Raw genomic sequence first — 18,227 nt, 5'->3', positions numbered from 1 at the left:
TTTTTAGGTATTAGAGAGCAAAGTTCTGACAGGAGCAGCACTAATTAACTGATAATTGTCTTCCTTTGGCAAGCTTCTTTCTTCCTGCTCTTAATTTGCAGGTCTCTGCTCAGTTGTTGAAACAATACACATACTAGTTTTTCATTTATGAGTAAATTTGAACTGTTGCCACTTGAAAGTGTAGCTGTTGTAATAGGTGAATCTGAGGTTGTTAGACCACCACAAGGACCTGCTGGGAACTCATAAGCAAAAGATCTCCCCTGGCCTCTGGATTGTAGGCAAAAGAATGAAACCACCACCACAAAAACAAAACCAAAAAGACCACATCCCCAATAAAATGCTGTCTTATCTCCCATAAAGTGTTTTGTTAGTGAGGGTTGGTTCTCAGTAGTTTCATTCCACCCTGAAACAAAAATCGTCACTGTCCTATGAGGGGAAAATAAAATTGACAAATCACAGCAGGGGGACATTCTGTAATTGATACATTTCCTTTGGATCTTTGCAGTGGGAGGAAGTGAGTATAATGGATGAGAAAAACACACCAATCCGAACCTACCAAGTGTGCAACGTGATGGAACCCAGCCAAAATAACTGGCTGCGAACTGACTGGATCCCCCGAGAGGGGGCCCAGAGGGTGTACATTGAGATCAAGTTCACCTTGAGAGACTGCAACAGTCTTCCGGGTGTCATGGGAACTTGCAAGGAGACGTTCAATCTCTACTACTACGAATCAGACAATGACAAAGAGCGTTTCATTCGAGAGAGCCAGTTTGCCAAGATTGACACCATTGCAGCCGACGAGAGCTTCACCCAAGTGGACATTGGAGACAGAATCATGAAGCTGAACACCGAGATCCGGGATGTAGGGCCACTGAGCAAAAAGGGGTTTTACCTGGCTTTTCAGGATGTGGGGGCCTGCATCGCCCTGGTCTCAGTGCGTGTGTTCTACAAGAAATGTCCGCTCACTGTTCGCAATCTGGCCCAGTTTCCAGACACCATCACAGGGGCTGATACATCTTCCCTGGTGGAAGTTCGAGGCTCCTGTGTCAACAACTCAGAAGAGAAGGATGTGCCAAAAATGTACTGTGGGGCAGATGGTGAATGGCTGGTACCCATTGGCAACTGCCTGTGCAATGCTGGGCATGAAGAGAGGAATGGAGAATGCCAAGGTAAGAAGAGCCATATTGTACTTTTCATTAGGGCTTAGTGCACGTAATTAAATCAGAGATGAGACTAAATGGAGTAAAGCCAGTAATTAGCAGCCCCGGTGGGATGTGGTGGGACAGAGGGGGTCTAATGAGTAAGTGCTATAGCTCCAGGTGGCGAGGCTAAGACGTTTCTAATACTGACAAAATAAATGATGCTGTGTAATCAGCAGAAGGCCAAACACATTTGCTAACAGGCACTTAGATCTGAACCGGCTTGATGTGCCCTCTGAAATGTAAATGAACAAGCTGAAGAAACAGACCTGATTGATCCTTACTTAAAGAGGGCAGACACATTTTCCAACCCTAGTTTTCCCTGTGTGTGGACCTGGTAAAATGGCAAAGACAGTGATATTTACCACCTCTTGTGGTATATTTATGTACACAAATGACTAAAATGTGAAGTAAGGATTCCAGTCTTGCAAATCCCTCTTGCTAAAAGTATAGTTCTTCAGGCCTCATGGACCAGTGTAGATGTGGCCCAATGAAACGGCGTGACAAGGTTTCAAGTGTGTTCTGTTCCACTGAGCTCCCGTTGATAGGGTCTGCAAGTGACGTTAATCTTGATGGAAGACCTCTTGATTTCCCTGAGGAGGTGATAAACAGCTAGTGAGAGTCTTATTCGATCTGTGTGGTCAGAGGCAATAGTAAATTGTGGTCCATTTTGGTTATTGAGTTTTTGGAGAAATCCAGACTTTTGTATCATGTTAATTACTACTTACCACATTACTAAGGTGATTTTTTTCTTTCTTAACCTGCAGTCGAGTGTATGCAATTCTTTCTTTCCTTATTTCCCCTTTCTGGGGAGTCGGTAAAATATTCTTCTTTGTAGCAGCTTTGTTTCCAAGTGAGAGATGGGAGGACTTCGTATTTATATGGATTGTTTGTCTTGTGTGTGGATTAAGGCTTAAAAAAATCAGTTATCCCAAGGTTGTTATTTTTACTTGCTGTTTATTTTTAGTGCTTATCGATAATCTGCTGCCACCAGTCTTACTATGGTTACTACTAAACAGTGTAACTCTGGGCCCGACTATGGAACAGATCCGAGTAATCTGTTCTCAAGGTGATTGTTGAGCTGTAGACTGATTGCCACATGGTTCATCTGATTTGGTGATTAAAGACCCTGAAATAACTGACTGCCAAACAATTTGTCTGGCATTTCAACCACCTTAATGACAGAGTGGGATTTACTATGGGACAATCCACTTCACAGACTGGAAGTCAACAGTTATAACCTGAAGAAAGTTGCATTTTTGATAATTTGATGTCCTAGATTATACGTTTTTCCCCTTTTATAATTTATACTGTTTTAAAGTGTCATTCTTGATTTGTTAGTTATTTCCAGGAGTAGCTAAGAAGGAATGCTGTGAATTCATTGCAAATAAAATAATAAAGGCTGGCTACCTTTTCTGGTGACTCAGAGTAAAAAGGTAAACTCCTAAATTGGAAAATTTTAAAGTTGGAATTTAAAGTTGTTTCCGGTTGTTTTTTGCAAAGATTCATTTCTTGATCACTGTGCTAGCTCTTGACTTAGCAACTGCTAGAGGAGCTGTACCAAATTGAAACCCCGAAATGTATTCTAGTCTTAGTATTAGAACATACGTGAGTGCGTTGTTACTGGCACCTAAACTGCAATCCTCATAGCAGGTACGGTGACGTGAACAGGGCGATAACACTGTATCAGGTTTTAGAGTGAATTATTCTGCCTTGTCGATTTTTGTAAGAGAGCACTTGCACATCTTCACATGTCAAGATTCTTCTATGTATTTAAAAAAGAGAGAGAGAGAGAGAACACCATTGTCTCCCATTTCCTGCTCTGGCATTAGTATATCTCTGTATCTAATGTCATTGATTTTCAATTGTTACAGAGCCCAGTAACTCATACATTGCTACACTGTGAAACTCCTTGACATTTTTACAACCCAAATTAGAAGGAGAGGAGAAAAAGATGGAGGGGGAAGTGAATGTAAAGCCAATTGAACATTTTAGTGGTTTTCTTTATGGAAATAATATTGGGAATTCAGTTAATCATATGGTTCATGGAAGGGTGGGGCTCCGTGTTTTGGATTCAGTCTGTCTCTAAGCAAACTACTCCTAATACAAGGCCAGATATTTAATGGAAGGGGAGGTTGATTGAGGCCGTGTTTTGTTTTTTTTTTAGAATCTTCATTGTTTTCTTTCTGGCTACCCAAGTATTTTCTTTGCTGCTCATAAATGACTGACTCTTTCGAAAAGACATTTTTTGAACAAAATATTGCCCTTTGTTTATTTATTTTTATTTTTATTTATTTGACAGATCACAGGTAGAGAGGCAGGCGGGGGTCGGGGGGCAAGTCTCCTCGCTGAGCAGAGAGCCCGATGTGGGGCTCGACCCCAGGACCCTGGGATCATGACCTGAGCCTAAGGCAGAGGCTTTAACCCACTGAGCCACCCAGGTGCCCCTGTTTGTTTGTTCTTAATACTACCAGGTGGGCATTGCTGATGAATTTAGGGGGAAAGGAAAAACTTAGAATGGCAAGATTCTTCAACTCCAAACCTGAGTGAGACTTTTTTCTAAAGATGACTCAAGACTGTGAAAATCTTAGGAGTAATAAAAATGGTCCTCTTCATCCTTGACGTCATTACTGGGAAGCAACCAGGTAGAGCAGAAAGAACACGGAGACAAAGAAATGTGTCTCATTGTGGTCACATAAATAACTGTATGACCTTGAGCACAATTCTTAAGCCCTTTTCGTCTATAAAATGAGTTGAAAATAATTGTACTTAGCTTACAGTCTTGCTGTGAGGACACCGTGATGTTAGATTAGTAAAAGTCACCTTTTAGATCCGAAAGCATTAAACCGATGTTCATGCTAGCAGTTCTTTATTTACTCGGTTCTTCCCACAGTCCTAGCTGTGGACTTGAAGGATGTTGAGTTGAACGAGCGAAAGAGAAGTTCATCCATCTCCCAGCCCCTCTTGGAAGTCAAGGCTAAAGATAGGAGGGAAGCATTGCCCTTGCCCTAACAAAGAATAATGTCTATTTTCACACTGCATGTTGAAAATGATATTTAGAGAATGTCATCTTATTTCTCTCCTGTCGGAAAGCGGACTTCCCTTTGAGCGAGGGAAAAGTGATTTGGGGGCGGGACCAGAAAGACCAGGGCGCAAAGAGAGCTTAAGAAGGGATATAAAGGGGAACTGGGAAGTCTTCAGAACTGTGGCAGCAGGTTCCTCCCCAATTGTCTTTTCAGTGGGCCTACTGTTGCCGGCCGAATGGGACAGGTGAAAGGTCACCCACTTCCTCATCCATCTTCCTTGGGGTCTGGGAGGTCAGAGTGAAGATGGATTAAGATCTTACATGTTTGACAAAGGATCCTTGGGCAAAAATGGCCAGGGTGGGTGGGGGCCTGGGGCGTGCTGTTGTTTGAATCGAACCCCCGTCAGCTGCGGGAGTCCTCAAGGGACTTTGGGGACAGAACGACACTTCCTCTTGGCGTTCTTACCTCCAAGCAGTACATGCTAATGGTGCGGCGCAGGATGGAGTGGTACGTCAGAAGTGTCAAGAGGTGACGGCAGGCTTGCCCCCTGAAGCAGCTGCAAGTTCATTCTGTTCTTGAATAACATTTTCTGAAATGATGCGGCTCTGTCTCCTCGGGCAACGAAGAGGAGTAGTAGCCGCTCCTCTGTCTTCTCCAGGAGAAGGCGGGGCCGGCGGGTCTCAGCTGCGGCTGGAACTCAGTGACTGGCTGCAGAGGAGTCACGGCTCTGGTTAGTCGTCTGACCAGGTCTCCTCAAATCTGGTCTCCTTTCTTTGCTTAGGAGAAAGCAAAAAGATACCTCAGACCCTGGCACTGCGCCCCCCCCCACCTCCCACATATACCCCCCAGAGAGGAAACAGTCCAGATGTTTTTAGAAGGTTGTTTTCATTACTTCAGGAAGATGAAACAGACAAGAGAGGAAAAGATTCTTTATTAACATGTTTCTGCGTAATTAAAAAGCTGAAAAATGAAAGGGAAGCCACAGATTTACTCTTTGTGAAATATTAATAAGCACTATTTTAGAGCGTATATATAAAATGAGACTAAGTAAGAGAAAGAAGGCGTTCTTCTGGAGTCACTCTTCAAGCCAAAGAATGACAATGGTGACAAAGTCGAGCTCCACAGGAATCAAGCCTTGCTAAAAGACACGTTGTTGCTGTAGATTGTTTGGGGTCTTCCATGTCCAGGACCTGTAGACATGGTAGACATGTAGATGTCTTATCATTAATATATGATATGATGCCTTCATATGAGCAAAAGGTGTCAGTCAAAGCTCCTATGAGAAGGAACAAGACAGAAAATGTTTTGATGGCCATTAACAAGACTATTTCCAATTTGGGCTCTGAAAAGAGGGGAGAGAGTTTTATGTTAAAAAGAAAAAGAAAGAAATTACTTTCTTTTTCCCACTCTACTCTAGAAAGACCTCAGGAGAAATAAGTACTGGCAAGGAAGCATTTAAAATATAGTTCAGAGAGATGCTGCTTCATATCCTTTCCACCTTTGAAATTTTTCTCCTGCGTTTGAATCATGTCTTCAAGTATCAATTGCTTGCATCACATGGCTGCTTTTATCTCCAGCTTTGAAGCCGGCTGTGATCACTGAAAGATGCAATTCTTTATATCCAAAAAGAGCAGGGTTTAATTATTGTGCTTTTTCTGTTATACTTTTTTTTTTTTAATGACTCCCCCCTCCACCTGCACCTTCTTCGCGTGACCAGGGTTCTTTCCTGAGTGTGCATCATGTGTCTCTGTTTTGGGCGCGCCAAAGCATCACATAGGAATGACCTCAGTGAGGGACTTTTGAATATGGTACTTAATCTTTGATGACTTATTTTACTTAACTGGGCTTCCTCGTACCTTTTAAAAATGAAGTAAGACATCATGATTCTGTGAAGACCTGAATCTTTGGAAAAAAGACTGAATGAATGGCTTCTCAGTTAGTTTACTGTGCAAAGCAGAGCTGGTTGTGATAGAAGTTTGACTTTCCTGTCATTGAACTTGACTACTTCAGGTTTAGGTTGTTTTTTTTATCCCACCCCCCATTTAATTGATGAATTTCACATTACCAAAGAACAGCATACTTCAAACTCTAAAACTTTTTATGACTTAACCACTCTTTATAATTTATAATTTGCCAGACAGCTCAAATATTCTCTTTACACATATAGTTTAAAAATATAATAGAATCAGAAGTAGAATCATCTTCTTAATTAACATCTTGTTTTTTTTTTTTTTTAAAGATTTTATTTATTTATTTGACAGACAGAGATCACAAGTAGGCAGAGAGGCAGGCAGAGAGAGAGAGAGAGAGGGAAGCAGGCTTCCTGCGGAGCAGAGAGCCCGATGCGGGGCTCGATCCCAGGACCCTGAGATCATGACCCGAGCCGAAGGCAGCAGCCCAAACCACTGAGCCACCCAGGCGCCCCTAACATCTTGTTTTTATGACGCTTGACTATTTATCATGGACATCATTCCACGTTAGAGGATATCTTCTTATCCTCTTACTCACTCCTCTTCATCCTTTATATCATCCTTCATATAATTTTCCCCTCCATGGTAGACATGTATATGTCTTAGTTTCTTAGTTTTTCCTGGCAATATTTTTTAAATACTTCAATTTATAAACCAGACATGTACAAGTTTGCTTAAAAATCAAATGATGAGCCTCACTCTGTGACTTTCCTGGCTTTATCATGGACAAGTGAACTTAGCAAGCTTTCTTACCGTGAGCCACGTCCATGAAGAAGCACAGTGTGGTATAATCAGACAAGTAACCCCAGTGACGATTACAGAGCATAGTGGGGTCTCATTAAATGTTCATTGACTGAATGAATAAATAAATGCATAAGGAACTGTGGCCTGTTTCATATTAAACATTTAGTTGGTGGAGTAATGTTTCACGGAGCCAGGATGATATATCAAAATCTTTGTGTGTGACTGATGTACTAATGAGGTCCTAGTTTATAATTCCTACTTCAGTTGGGTCTGAACTCTTTTCTTCGTGTTTATGAATCATCTCTATGTCTGACCTTTCAAGAATGTCCGCCATGCATGGGTTAACAGAGTTATTAGGATAAAATGGCTAAAAGCTATTTTTGGAGTTAGAGACTTGGGTTCAGTTCCTGCTTGTGCTGCTTAACCCTTTGTGTGATCATGGACACTAACTTAACCACAAATTCACAAATGTAAATTGGTAGTAATAGTATGCTATGTATGATACACACACATAAGCCTGTATGTATGGAAAAAAGGATCCTATGCTGTGTCTAGAATTACTAAGCACTTAGTAAAGTACATGGAAGCCGTTGCTGTTAATTTTATTGTTGTTAGGTAGAAATAAATATGTTGATGGTATGGGTTATTGGACCAGTGTTGACCCAACAATGAAAGCAGTTCATTTAGGTTCCAGAGTGGAGGTACTTTTTGGGGGGTGGGGGGCGAGTGGATGGGGGAGAATGATACGACATAAACAAGGGTAGGAGGTGATATGGAACGGCTGATCTTAGATGCATTGATTAGATCTTCTGTTAACCCGTGTAGTGATTCCCCAAGTGTGTTCTGTCTAGATTCCCCACCACCTTTTGTTGTAGTCTGCAAGGTCAAAAGTTTCTTGTTGATTTTTTTTTTTTTTTAATTAATACTTAGCTATCATTTGCCTCTCTCTTACCTCTCTCTTTTTCATGAGTGGGGTTTTCTAGAGGCTTCCTGCTGTGTGGTATCTCATCAAATTGAATACGAAAGCAAATAGGAGAACCCAGCTACCCTCTATTAAAACAGACATTAAAGAGAGTTGGAAAAAAAGAAAAAAAAGTATTACTCATAAAGAATTGTATTTTGGGAAAATAGTTATTTTTTCATTAACACATATTATTTGTGTAAACATGGGATGGGCAACCACTGATTTTTGAAATGCCTTAATAAATAATAAAAATAAATAATTATTAATATTTATTTATAAATAAAATTTCTCAATTTCTCAATTTTATAAATAAAATTTCTCAATTTCCATTTCCAGTGGTAAATATTGGCAGCTTTAAGTCAGATAAAAAAAAGTGTTTTGGCATCCTCAGTATTTTTAAAAGTGTAAAGGGGTTGTGAGACCATCAACGTTTCTCTTGACGGGTCCGTTAAAAATTCAAATGACCTAAGAAAGTTCTGAAAACTTTCAGAATCTGGAAGATGAAGGTAACTTAGAAGAGTGGCCTTTAATTTATTCAAACCTTTAAGATGTTTCTATAAACTTAGACTGCAGTTTGTAGCTTTTAGCCTTTTAAAGCTGTTTATCTGTCCCAGGAAGGTGGCCAGGCGCTCTTTTAGTTTTATTGTTGTGAGATCCAGGATCTGGTCTTGCGAGATGGCATGATTAAAGGAGGTCTCAGCTGTCCCCTGGACCCTGAGAGACTGTATCTTTTTCACTTCGGGCACAAAACGTTTTTCATTGTGTGCCTTACAGCTGGTACCTCTGAGCTGTTTTTGGGGAGGAGAGCAGGTGAGGTCACTCCGTTTCCTGATCCGAAGGGTAATTAATAGTCCCATGACTAAATGGACATTTTATGAATATTCAGGGTCTGTTTCGGCTTCTTGGGAAACAATCCTGTCGGAACCGCTTACAACTCCCTTCGGAGACGCGTAGCGTTTTCTGGGTGAATGCGGGTCGTCAGCTGTCTGCCTAGGGTTGCATTTCCAGGCTGCGGAGTCTTCATTTGCATATTCTGTAAGCGTCCTCATGCAAAACAGCACACCCATTTCCCCCTCGCACAAAGGCAGTGAGGGCTTCCTTTGGAAACTCCAGCCAAAATCTCCTTCTGTTTATGCAGAACCCAATGATTTAGACACCATGCAAATTAATTCGGTTTTGATTTGAATGCTTCCAGAGATTGGGGGCGGGAGCGTAGAGTGGACTGTTTGCACTGGGCTCTTTTTGGACACCCCTTCCCCCTCCCTCGGGTGGTTGGTTGTCACTCCCCAGCTCCTTGCCCCTTGCAAAACAACCCAAGCCCCTGCTGCTCATTTTATTTTGACCTTTGGAAAGTAACCTAGTTTTGGTGAATCCTTTAGCTTGTCTGTTCAGTGACGCTTCAGCTGGAATCCTGCCGTTCTTTCCGAGTGGGAGGAGATGGCACTATTCAGATTATGCCAGGAATGTTGAGAAGTGTCCCAACAAAGGGCTTAAAAAAATTGTAAAGCAAAAAGATAAAATTCTTTGAAAAGGAATTGTCAGACCTCAGGAAGTTCTGAAAATAGGCTTCAGGTCAGTAGTGGGCTGGAATCCATTCATTCCTTCAACAAATAGATAGTGAAGGCATAGAACTGAAGATCTCCGTTGGTATTTTCATCTGTTTCAAATGGATGAATGAGTACAGCAGTCTTTGTACCTAGACTCACAATTAAAAGCCCTTCTCTTTGCTGGTGTCTCAGATAAATTTCTTTAAAAGGCATATTGGCTATAATTCTGTTCCTTCTTCACGTGTGCATTCTCTTTGGGTGGAGCATCCTGTCGCCTTCCGAGTTCAGTCTTCACATCCCACCCAGGGTCTCCAAGTTGACTTAATCTTTGCTTTATTCCCTTAGACACTGCATACATAACTTCACCACAGACTTCACCCTGCTTGGCCACAGCGCTATCTTCAGAAGGTCATGATCATATGCATTCTATAAAATAGAAGAAGAGGACTTGGCATGAAATGTTTTTGAAGTTCAATTAGTTTTGAGCTCAAGCTAATTTCACAGGGCAGAACACGGGCATAGCCAGACTTCGCAGTGTAATTAAGAAGAGGCAGGGTCAGCTAAAACAACATCAAAATGTGGAAGAGCTTTGTTGTAGCTCCACATGGTCTGACAAAGTTTGATGATGCTGTTCAAAGTCCATTTGGGATGGATTATTAGGGATTAAAGAACAGCAGAAGGCTCTGTACTTGGTGTGTTCTCTGGTGTCATTAGTGGATGAGAAAATTCAGCTGCTTATCTGGATCTTGTTTCTAAGGATGGATTTAAACAGACCCACACTTCTCAAAGGTGATCTTACTAACCTCTTCTTAATAAGTTACAGATCTCAAATTGCTCAAAATCCTTAAAATACCATTTGAAGTAAGTTGATTGATAATTATCATTTCCCCTATGTGTACAGATATTTTCTGCAGCAGTACAAAGCTAAAGTACAGTTTCTTAATTACCCAGATAATCCTGTTTGCTTGTATTTTTAAACTATGAAGTGCTGGGTAATTATTCAATTCTTAATAGAAGGCAAATGGCAATGTAAACAATAATTAGGATGTTAGACAGACTAATGCGCTTCAAAGCAAATTGGATTTTTTTCATACTGTTCAGCATGATGTCCCATAAAGCTAACAATTTAGAAGCAAGGCAGAAAAGGTTCCATTTTGTTCATATTTTATGGCGTTATCTCTTCATGGCTTGTTTCCGTGAATAGCAGTTTGCCCCAATGAAGCTGGCTGTGCCCACGCCAAATGTTTCTGTAACAATTGCTTCCCTGCTGTTTGACATTTGGCTCTGTTCTCCCAGGACTCCAGATTGGTCCTTTGTCTGCCTCAGATCCCACGGGTCAGAGGTTAACAGAATACTGATTTCCTCCCATAATACCATGGCAGGTAAATATGGGCCAACCTCATTCGTTAAGACACAGCTCAGTGAGGAATGCAGTTCTCATGGGCTTTTGTCCTTAAGAACTTCCTGATTTAAGACACCAAGCTCTCTAGCTATCCTTTGCCAGGGCAGATCCTTCATCTTCGATACGGCATTTCCCATTGCTAACCATTCAGGACCCATAGGCTATCCCCAGAAATACACGACCTGGAAACTAGGAGCAGATCATTGCTTTAGATGAGTTAATTTTACAAACCTAATATGGTAATGCTTTGCCATCACTGCACACTTAATTGTGTCTTGTAGTCTTATCTGCACTGTATATTTCATTGATGAAATAATAAACTGATGACAAAGGCAGTAGACAAAGATACTTTAATAATGGTGCTACTAATCCCTCTCTTTCTTGTCTCAACTTCATGATGTGTTGCTAGTTAGAGGTGTAATTAAACAATCAATTTTATTTTCTATTTTTGTCATTTATAGAGACATCCAAGCATTCATCAATATCAGTGTCATTAACGCTTTACATTAGTTTAATTACGGAAGTCTTAATTTTTCTCCCCGGTATTAATGCAGGCGATCCAACAGACTATTTCCTACCTGGTTGCGATGCACACACAAGCTTTTGCAATTTAGGATAGGTTTCAGACTTTGTAGCTATTTGCTACCATCCATTAATTTTAGACCGCCTTTCTATATATGAGCTCTCCATTTCTAATTGGCCAGCCTCCTTCACGTTGTGCTGTGAACTTGACGCTTGGGTTCATTTGTTTTCAGTTCTAAGTGTTTGAAAAAGACATCTCCACTTTGAAAAAACAGTTTCCTTTTGAAGTGTCCAGCTTGGCAATGACTATAGCAGCCCCCGGGCAAATTAGCATGTTAAAAGAATGGATCAATACCTTTCTGGCCCCTCCATCCTTCTTACTCTCTTGGAGGGGGAAGAGTTTTGAAGAACCCTAGGAGGCCCTTGACAGATGTGCCAGGAGATTTCAAGAGGATTGTTCATTGCCTAGTTGGGAACATTGACAGTTTGATCTAGTGCCCAGACTGCGTCTTCGCTGGTCATTTGAAACGGATGCAGGAGGCATTGACAGCTTGGGGAAGGCTGTAGCAGTTCATGTAATTATGGAGAGGATTAGAAGAAAAGCGTTGGGAGAAATAAGAGATCAATAGAAGGGCACTAGTTGACTGAATTCACCTTTAGCTGTTAGAGCACTCCATTTTGTAACATGTAGTCTGTGTGTGGAGGAGTATTGGATAGGGTTTGTTTTTTTTTTTAAAGGGTTATGCAAATCTATGCATAAGGGGGGAAAAAATAGTCACTGATTTTTGAGAGTGGACTTTTAGGTAATTAATAGTATAATGCTTCCAGTACTTAAGATGCAAAGGTGGCTAATTAACTAATGGGAGAAATTGAGATTTCATTACTCTGCTTTCTAAGGAGGTGCCCACAAAAGAAGTGAAGCTGAGAGTAATATTTGAACATTCAGGCTTCAGTTTGAAAATGTTTTCTTTAGGAACTACCTCCCTGTATCCTAGAATTTTTTGTTTTTGTTTTTCATTTTTATCTTATTTATTTATTTGAATATACGGTGTTTTACTAGTTTCAGTATAGTAACTTAGCAGTTCTGCATCCTAGAGTTTTAAATTGATGCTCATGTAAGACTCTAGTAAACCAGTATAAAGCATGTGGGTTTACATGAAAGGAACCTATGTTGATGGAAAAATGAGAACATCATCTTTGCATAAAGGAAAAATATTTAAAAAAAGGTTTGAAGCAAATCAGCAGAAGCTCTCAAAGTTCTCTCAGATTTTGGAAGTCTCGGGATGCCTGGTCGGTTCAGTTGTTAAGCGTCTGCCTTCGACTCGGGTTTTGATCATGACCCACGATCCTGGGATCGAGTCCCACATGGGGCTCCCTCATCAGTGGGAGGCCTGCTTCTCCCTCTTCCACTCCCCCCGATAGTGTTCCCTCTCTTTGCCGTCTCTCTGTCAAATAAATAAATAAAATCTTTAAAAAAAAAAAAAAAGATTTTGGAAGTTTCCTTCACAGGGCAAAAACAGCAATTGTACTTAGCTTAAATAAACCAAGTCCGTAATTTATTCTAACCTTTATGAAGGACTCTAGGATCTTCATTCACAAAACTTTTTAACTCTAATTATATCAGTAATTTTTTACAACTCTTTTTTTTTAAGATTTTATTTATTTATTTGACAGACAGAGATCACAGGTAGGCAGAGAGGCATGCAGAGAGAGAGGAGGAAGCAGGCTCCCCACAGAGCAGAGATCCCGATGTGGGGCTCCATCCCAGGACTCTGGGATCACAACCTGAGCCAAAGGCAGAGGCTTTAACCCACTGAGCCCTGAGCCATCCAGGCGCCCCTATTTCAGTAATTTTTTGAATGGGTATTTGGGACGGCAAGAATCCTGCACTCTGATTTCCGCAGTTGTACTGAAACGGTTTTTTTTTTTAAGTTCGTTGTTAGATCTTTTCTTTTCCTAGGGAAATATAAAGTCATTTCTTGAGAAAGTAATGTCTGGTCTTATAAACATCACACTATTATCCCAACTTTAAAAAATGGTTATTCTAAAAAGAATCTCTCCCCGAAGAAAGAACTGTTGACTTCTACTATAGTTAATGACTGAAAGACACAAACTTACTGAGTTTTTCCAATATTTTCCATTGGATCTTCTAGCTGGTTATCACTGATCTACAGGACATCTATTGATTTTTGTATGTTTACCTTGCATCCAATCTTTTATTGAACTGTCTTGTGAATACTAATAGGTTTTCAGTTAATTCTCCGGAGTTTTCTAGAGAACTAACAGTTTTGACTGCATGCAATTATATATATATATATTTCCGTTCTTTCTAAAAATTAGACCTCTTATTTCTGATTTCTGTCTTATCAACACTGGTCAGAATTTGCAGACCAGTAATAAAAACCAGTATAGGACTGAATATCTTTATTTTATGCCCAGTTTTGTTCAGCATAGTTTAAGTATGTTATGTGACTATTTTCCCTTAAGATCCTATTTCCAGTTCCTAAACATTTTTCAGGAGTTTTAAATTGTGTTAAATTATTTCAGGTATTGCTTTTAGTTACGTGATCATTCTGCTTTACTGTATTTATAATATTAAAGGTGTTAGATTTTTCTGAAAATGATCCATAAATTCTCTTGCATTTGTGGGGGGGGACAACTATTAGTTGGTAGTAAATTTTGATAAATGGTTTCTTGATTTTTATTTTTCACTGAAAATGGTGGCTAAGCATTCAGAGGATTTAATTTCAATCTGAACTTTATCACTTAAAATGTGATGATGGGCCAGTTACTTTAGTGCTTTAGTTTTCTCTGTAATATGAGGGTAATGATACCTATCCCATGAATAGACTTAGGGTAAATAATGAACATAATGTACATAACAATGCAAGTAAGTTTCACGTGGGAAGTGACATCTGTTTAGTGGTCAGTAAGATGTGGAAATTGTAATTATTATTTTATTATGAGTCTTTAAAAAATATTCAATTGATATTAGCCAATATATCCTCTTTTCTCTGTTTCTCTTTCTTGCTTTCCAACTATATGTCTTTCTCTTTCTCTGATCCTGTTCTTAGCAGGTTTTGGTATTGTCAATTCGTAAAATTAATTCTGGATAGTTTTCCTTTTTTTTTTTTTTTTAAAAAAAAGATAGATTGATTAATTAATTAATTAATTTATCAGAGAGTGTGAGCGTGAGCACAAGCAGGGAGAGCTGAGGGAGAGGCAGGCTCCCTGCTGAGCAAGGAGCCCAATGAGCGATTGGATCTTAGGACCCTGGGATCATGACCTGCGCTGAAGGCAGAGGCTTTAACCCACTGAGCCACCCAGGCACCCTGATAGCTTTCCATTTCTTAATTAATACCGCAGAAAGTTAATGTGCATGAGAACTAGCTTTTCTCTGAGAGTCTGAAGGATTTCACCATTAAAACTGGCTTTGGACTGTGCGCTTAAAGATTTGTGCACTCTTCTGTTTGCTAGAATTCAGTGAAAAGTACAAAAGCCCCATAAAGGAAGGTGGCCATAGCACTTTGGTTGGTTGTTTTTCAAATCACACAAATTTTCAATCCTACCAGAGTAGACAGGCTCTTTCACTCTGATCTGGGCCTTTCCAGCCTATGCTGACTTCAGGGCAAAAAGGAGAGATGTCACATCGCTCTCATCCGTAGTTCTATTACCGAAATTCCGTGTTGCTGGTGCAGATCTTGAACCTGTAAAGTAAAGGTAACGGAATCCTTGGACCTGGAGTTAGTACACTGGCACGGTCAGGCTGCTCATTAATCAGGAGCCTGGTGGTTAATGAGAAGCTAGTTGAGGAGCTGTTTACTGTCCCATTGGGAAAAGCTGCATGTCTCTGGGGGTGTCTGTGGCTGCAGCCCCTCAGAGCTGTGGGGCTTTACTCCCCTTTTTTATTGAGAGAGAAAGACAGAACAAGAAATGACAGATCCACTGTTAATAGAAACATCTGGTGCTCCTTAGAGCCTCAACTCTGACATAATAGTTTGTAAATATTTTATATTGGTTTTGAGGAATGGCAAATTTCAGTTCTTACTTAGCCAAACAGACAAATTATTTCATAGCCTGTGGCAGACAGAACGATGACCAGAGGACAGATGCTGCCTCAGTCTAAGGAAGAACCATCTAGTATTTTGATCTAGGAGAGAGTGGAGCACGATGGCCTTGGAAGGCCACGAGTGCCACATTTTGGACATGTTCACACTGGCTGGACGATCCTAAGCCATCTAACATGTTAGAGATTGGAGACCCTGTGTTTTCCAAGAGGGACTCTGTTATCATTCTGGACAGGATGATACTTCCTTAGTACTGTGGCAAGCTTTGCAGATCTGTCCTGTGCACGCTGTGCAGACATGTTAAAAGCATTTAGTATCCGGAGCAGTCCCTGGGCACAAAATGCCTGTGGCATCCTCTCATCCTGTAACAGACCAGATGGTACTCTTAATTATCCCCATTTTACAGTTGGGAAAGTTGAGGCATGGAGCGGTGCCTAAGGTTATGTAGACTCCCCCAGACGATTTGGAAACAACCGGATAGACTGGCTCCAGCCTCCTCACTTGCCATCTCTAGACCATACTTTGCCCGAGTAAGAACTGTTAGAAAGACAGGAAACTCTCCAGGTTAACAATATGGGATCACCTTCTATTCTTACAAGGTAAGAAGAATATTTAAAATGCCCGAGTTACAGACTTATGTAAACAGTGCCCTGTGTTTACTCCCAGGATTTGTCAAACATTCATCTGCCAATGGGTGGCCTTTGTGTTATTCTGAATGGCCTAGCAAAGAGCAAATTGTGACTTTGCAATTATTAAGACTGAAGACCTTGTCCTAGAGTGTGCTACTGAGCAAATTATTCTTATGTTGACTTGGTATTAGAGCAGAGAGAAAGGTTACAGACATAGACCCAGGCTTACATAAGACAGAGCATCATCTCGTCTTAACAGAGGGACAGACTAAGCTAATGAGAACTTTTTGATTTCTCACATGTTGTCTAATAAATCCAGGGAGATTTAGAAGGAAAATCAATCTGAAAAGGAGAGCGAACTTTTAGTTATCTAAATGTTGGGCATGTACATTTAAGCTGATTCAGGTAGAATATTTACTTGGAAATGTGTGCAAGAAAAAGAAAATGGCAGTGAAACCGTTTGGGAGGTAATACATTTCTGTAATAAGGAGGAAAGTGAAAAAACATGGGTAAACGATTGCAAATGATGGTACAGTAGCACACCCCCCCCCCCTTATCTTGGATAAATTCTTCTCTTGGATACGATCCAAAACTCCCAATGGATGCCTGAAACCACAAATAGTACCAAGCCCTGTATATGCTCTGTTTTTTCCTATACATCCCTACCTGTGATAAAGTTTAATTTATAAATTAGGCTCAGTAAGAGATTAACTGCATAACTGTAATAAAACAGAACAATTACCACAGTAGACTAAAGTAGGAGTTCTGAGAATGTGGTGTGTCGCTCAGAATCTCCCGTGATGACGTGAAATGATAAAATGCCTCCTGTGAGGAGACGAGGGGAGAGGAATGACGCAGGCGATTTGGCGATTGGCTGCTCTAGACCACCTGGTGACCGTCAGAAGGGAGATGATCTGCTTCTGGACTGGGGTTGACTGTGGGTAACTGAAACCACGGGAAGTGCACCCAGGGAGGGGTGAGGGGGGGCTGCCATGGGCGTCAGTTCCTTTAACCGCCCCCCTCCCCACATACACACTACATATCTGTTCTACCCTTCCCCAACTGGGGTGCTACATTGTGGCTTCCGTGGAAATGGCTCTTTTGGTACCTAAAAACAGTTTGATCCTGAATTCTTTTTTAAGTCATAAAGTTCTTTTTTTTCTTTCTCTCGCGCTCTCTCTCTCTCTCTCTCTCTCTCTCTTTTTTAAGATTAAGCCATTCAGAGTCGGGTTTTCTGTTTCTTGCAAGGCAGTCCTAATTAATAAAGGAGGTCATTAACATGGCAACTACTTTAACTTGCAAACCAGTTTTCTTTACACAAACGTCGCGCATAGAAGACATGATGTGTTTGCCCAGGCTGAGTAGTTGCCCTTCCAAGGGATTCTTTATTGTCCTATCTACAAGGGAAACATCTCGAAGGGCTCTTTGTCCTCTATTTTCATCCCGACGGCAGGATGGACTAGTTTGGGTTCTGTTGCTGAGAGACGCAAAGGAAAACCCAGATCTCTGTACTGTTGCTCCATGAAGTGGGATGTTGGTCTTCCTTGAGAGTGGAGAATCAAGCTGGTAGGGCCCCAGGAATCCTTGTAGTTAGCTCATACTTCCCATTTTACAGATGAAGAAACTGAGGCTCATATTAATGACACATTTAATAAATGATTAAGGATTGCTTCCTGAAGTCAGGAATAATAGAATCCTGCCATTTTTATCCTGCTAAAGGCAGGATAAGCACAGAAAAGATGTGGGCAGCCAAGGCAAAGTAGTTACCTGCGTATCTCTGAAATTGACCTTGGGGAACTAAGTGCCCTTATACCTAAGCTTTACTCCTCAATTTTGAGAAAATGTTAAATTTGGTCCTTTTTTCAGGTTTCAGTAAGCTGTTCTCCCTCATATAAAGTTGAACTCCTTGGATATACTATGCTGCTTGCCGCTTCTGTCTACATCAGTATGTACTGAATCCTCCGTGGTTTCTATGAACCACTTTTTCTTTTCTTTTCTTTTTTGGAAAAAAGTTCCTTTGCAAAGAGTTTGCAGTCTAAGGGAGCAGGCAGCTTTTTAAAACTGTTTATAGTATCTGAGAAGTGAAGTAAGCTTAGATGAGCAGCTGGAGGAGGGAAATGCTGAAGATCGTTGCAGACGAGGTGTGAAGGAACGTTT

The 18,227-nt window shown here is 40.7% G+C and overlaps 1 protein-coding gene across 3 annotated transcripts in view; it reads left to right on the top strand.

Annotated features, from left to right (window-relative positions):
* The window catches only part of EPHA4 (EPH receptor A4), a 142,286-nt gene that overhangs the window by 7,069 nt on the left and 116,990 nt on the right, over positions 1 to 18,227 (top strand). For all 3 annotated transcript variants that reach the window (XM_032354942.1, XM_032354943.1, XM_032354944.1), the window contains exon 3: positions 506 to 1,169. In XM_032354942.1, the coding sequence (XP_032210833.1) occupies positions 506 to 1,169 (664 nt within the window). The remainder of the gene's footprint in view (positions 1 to 505; positions 1,170 to 18,227) is intronic.

The sequence above is a fragment of the Mustela erminea genome, chromosome 8, assembly GCF_009829155.1.
Source record: "Mustela erminea isolate mMusErm1 chromosome 8, mMusErm1.Pri, whole genome shotgun sequence".
Taxonomy (NCBI): Eukaryota; Metazoa; Chordata; class Mammalia; order Carnivora; family Mustelidae; genus Mustela; species Mustela erminea.
Note: the sequence above shows the minus strand (reverse complement) of the source record. Positions and strands in the feature narration are given on the sequence as shown.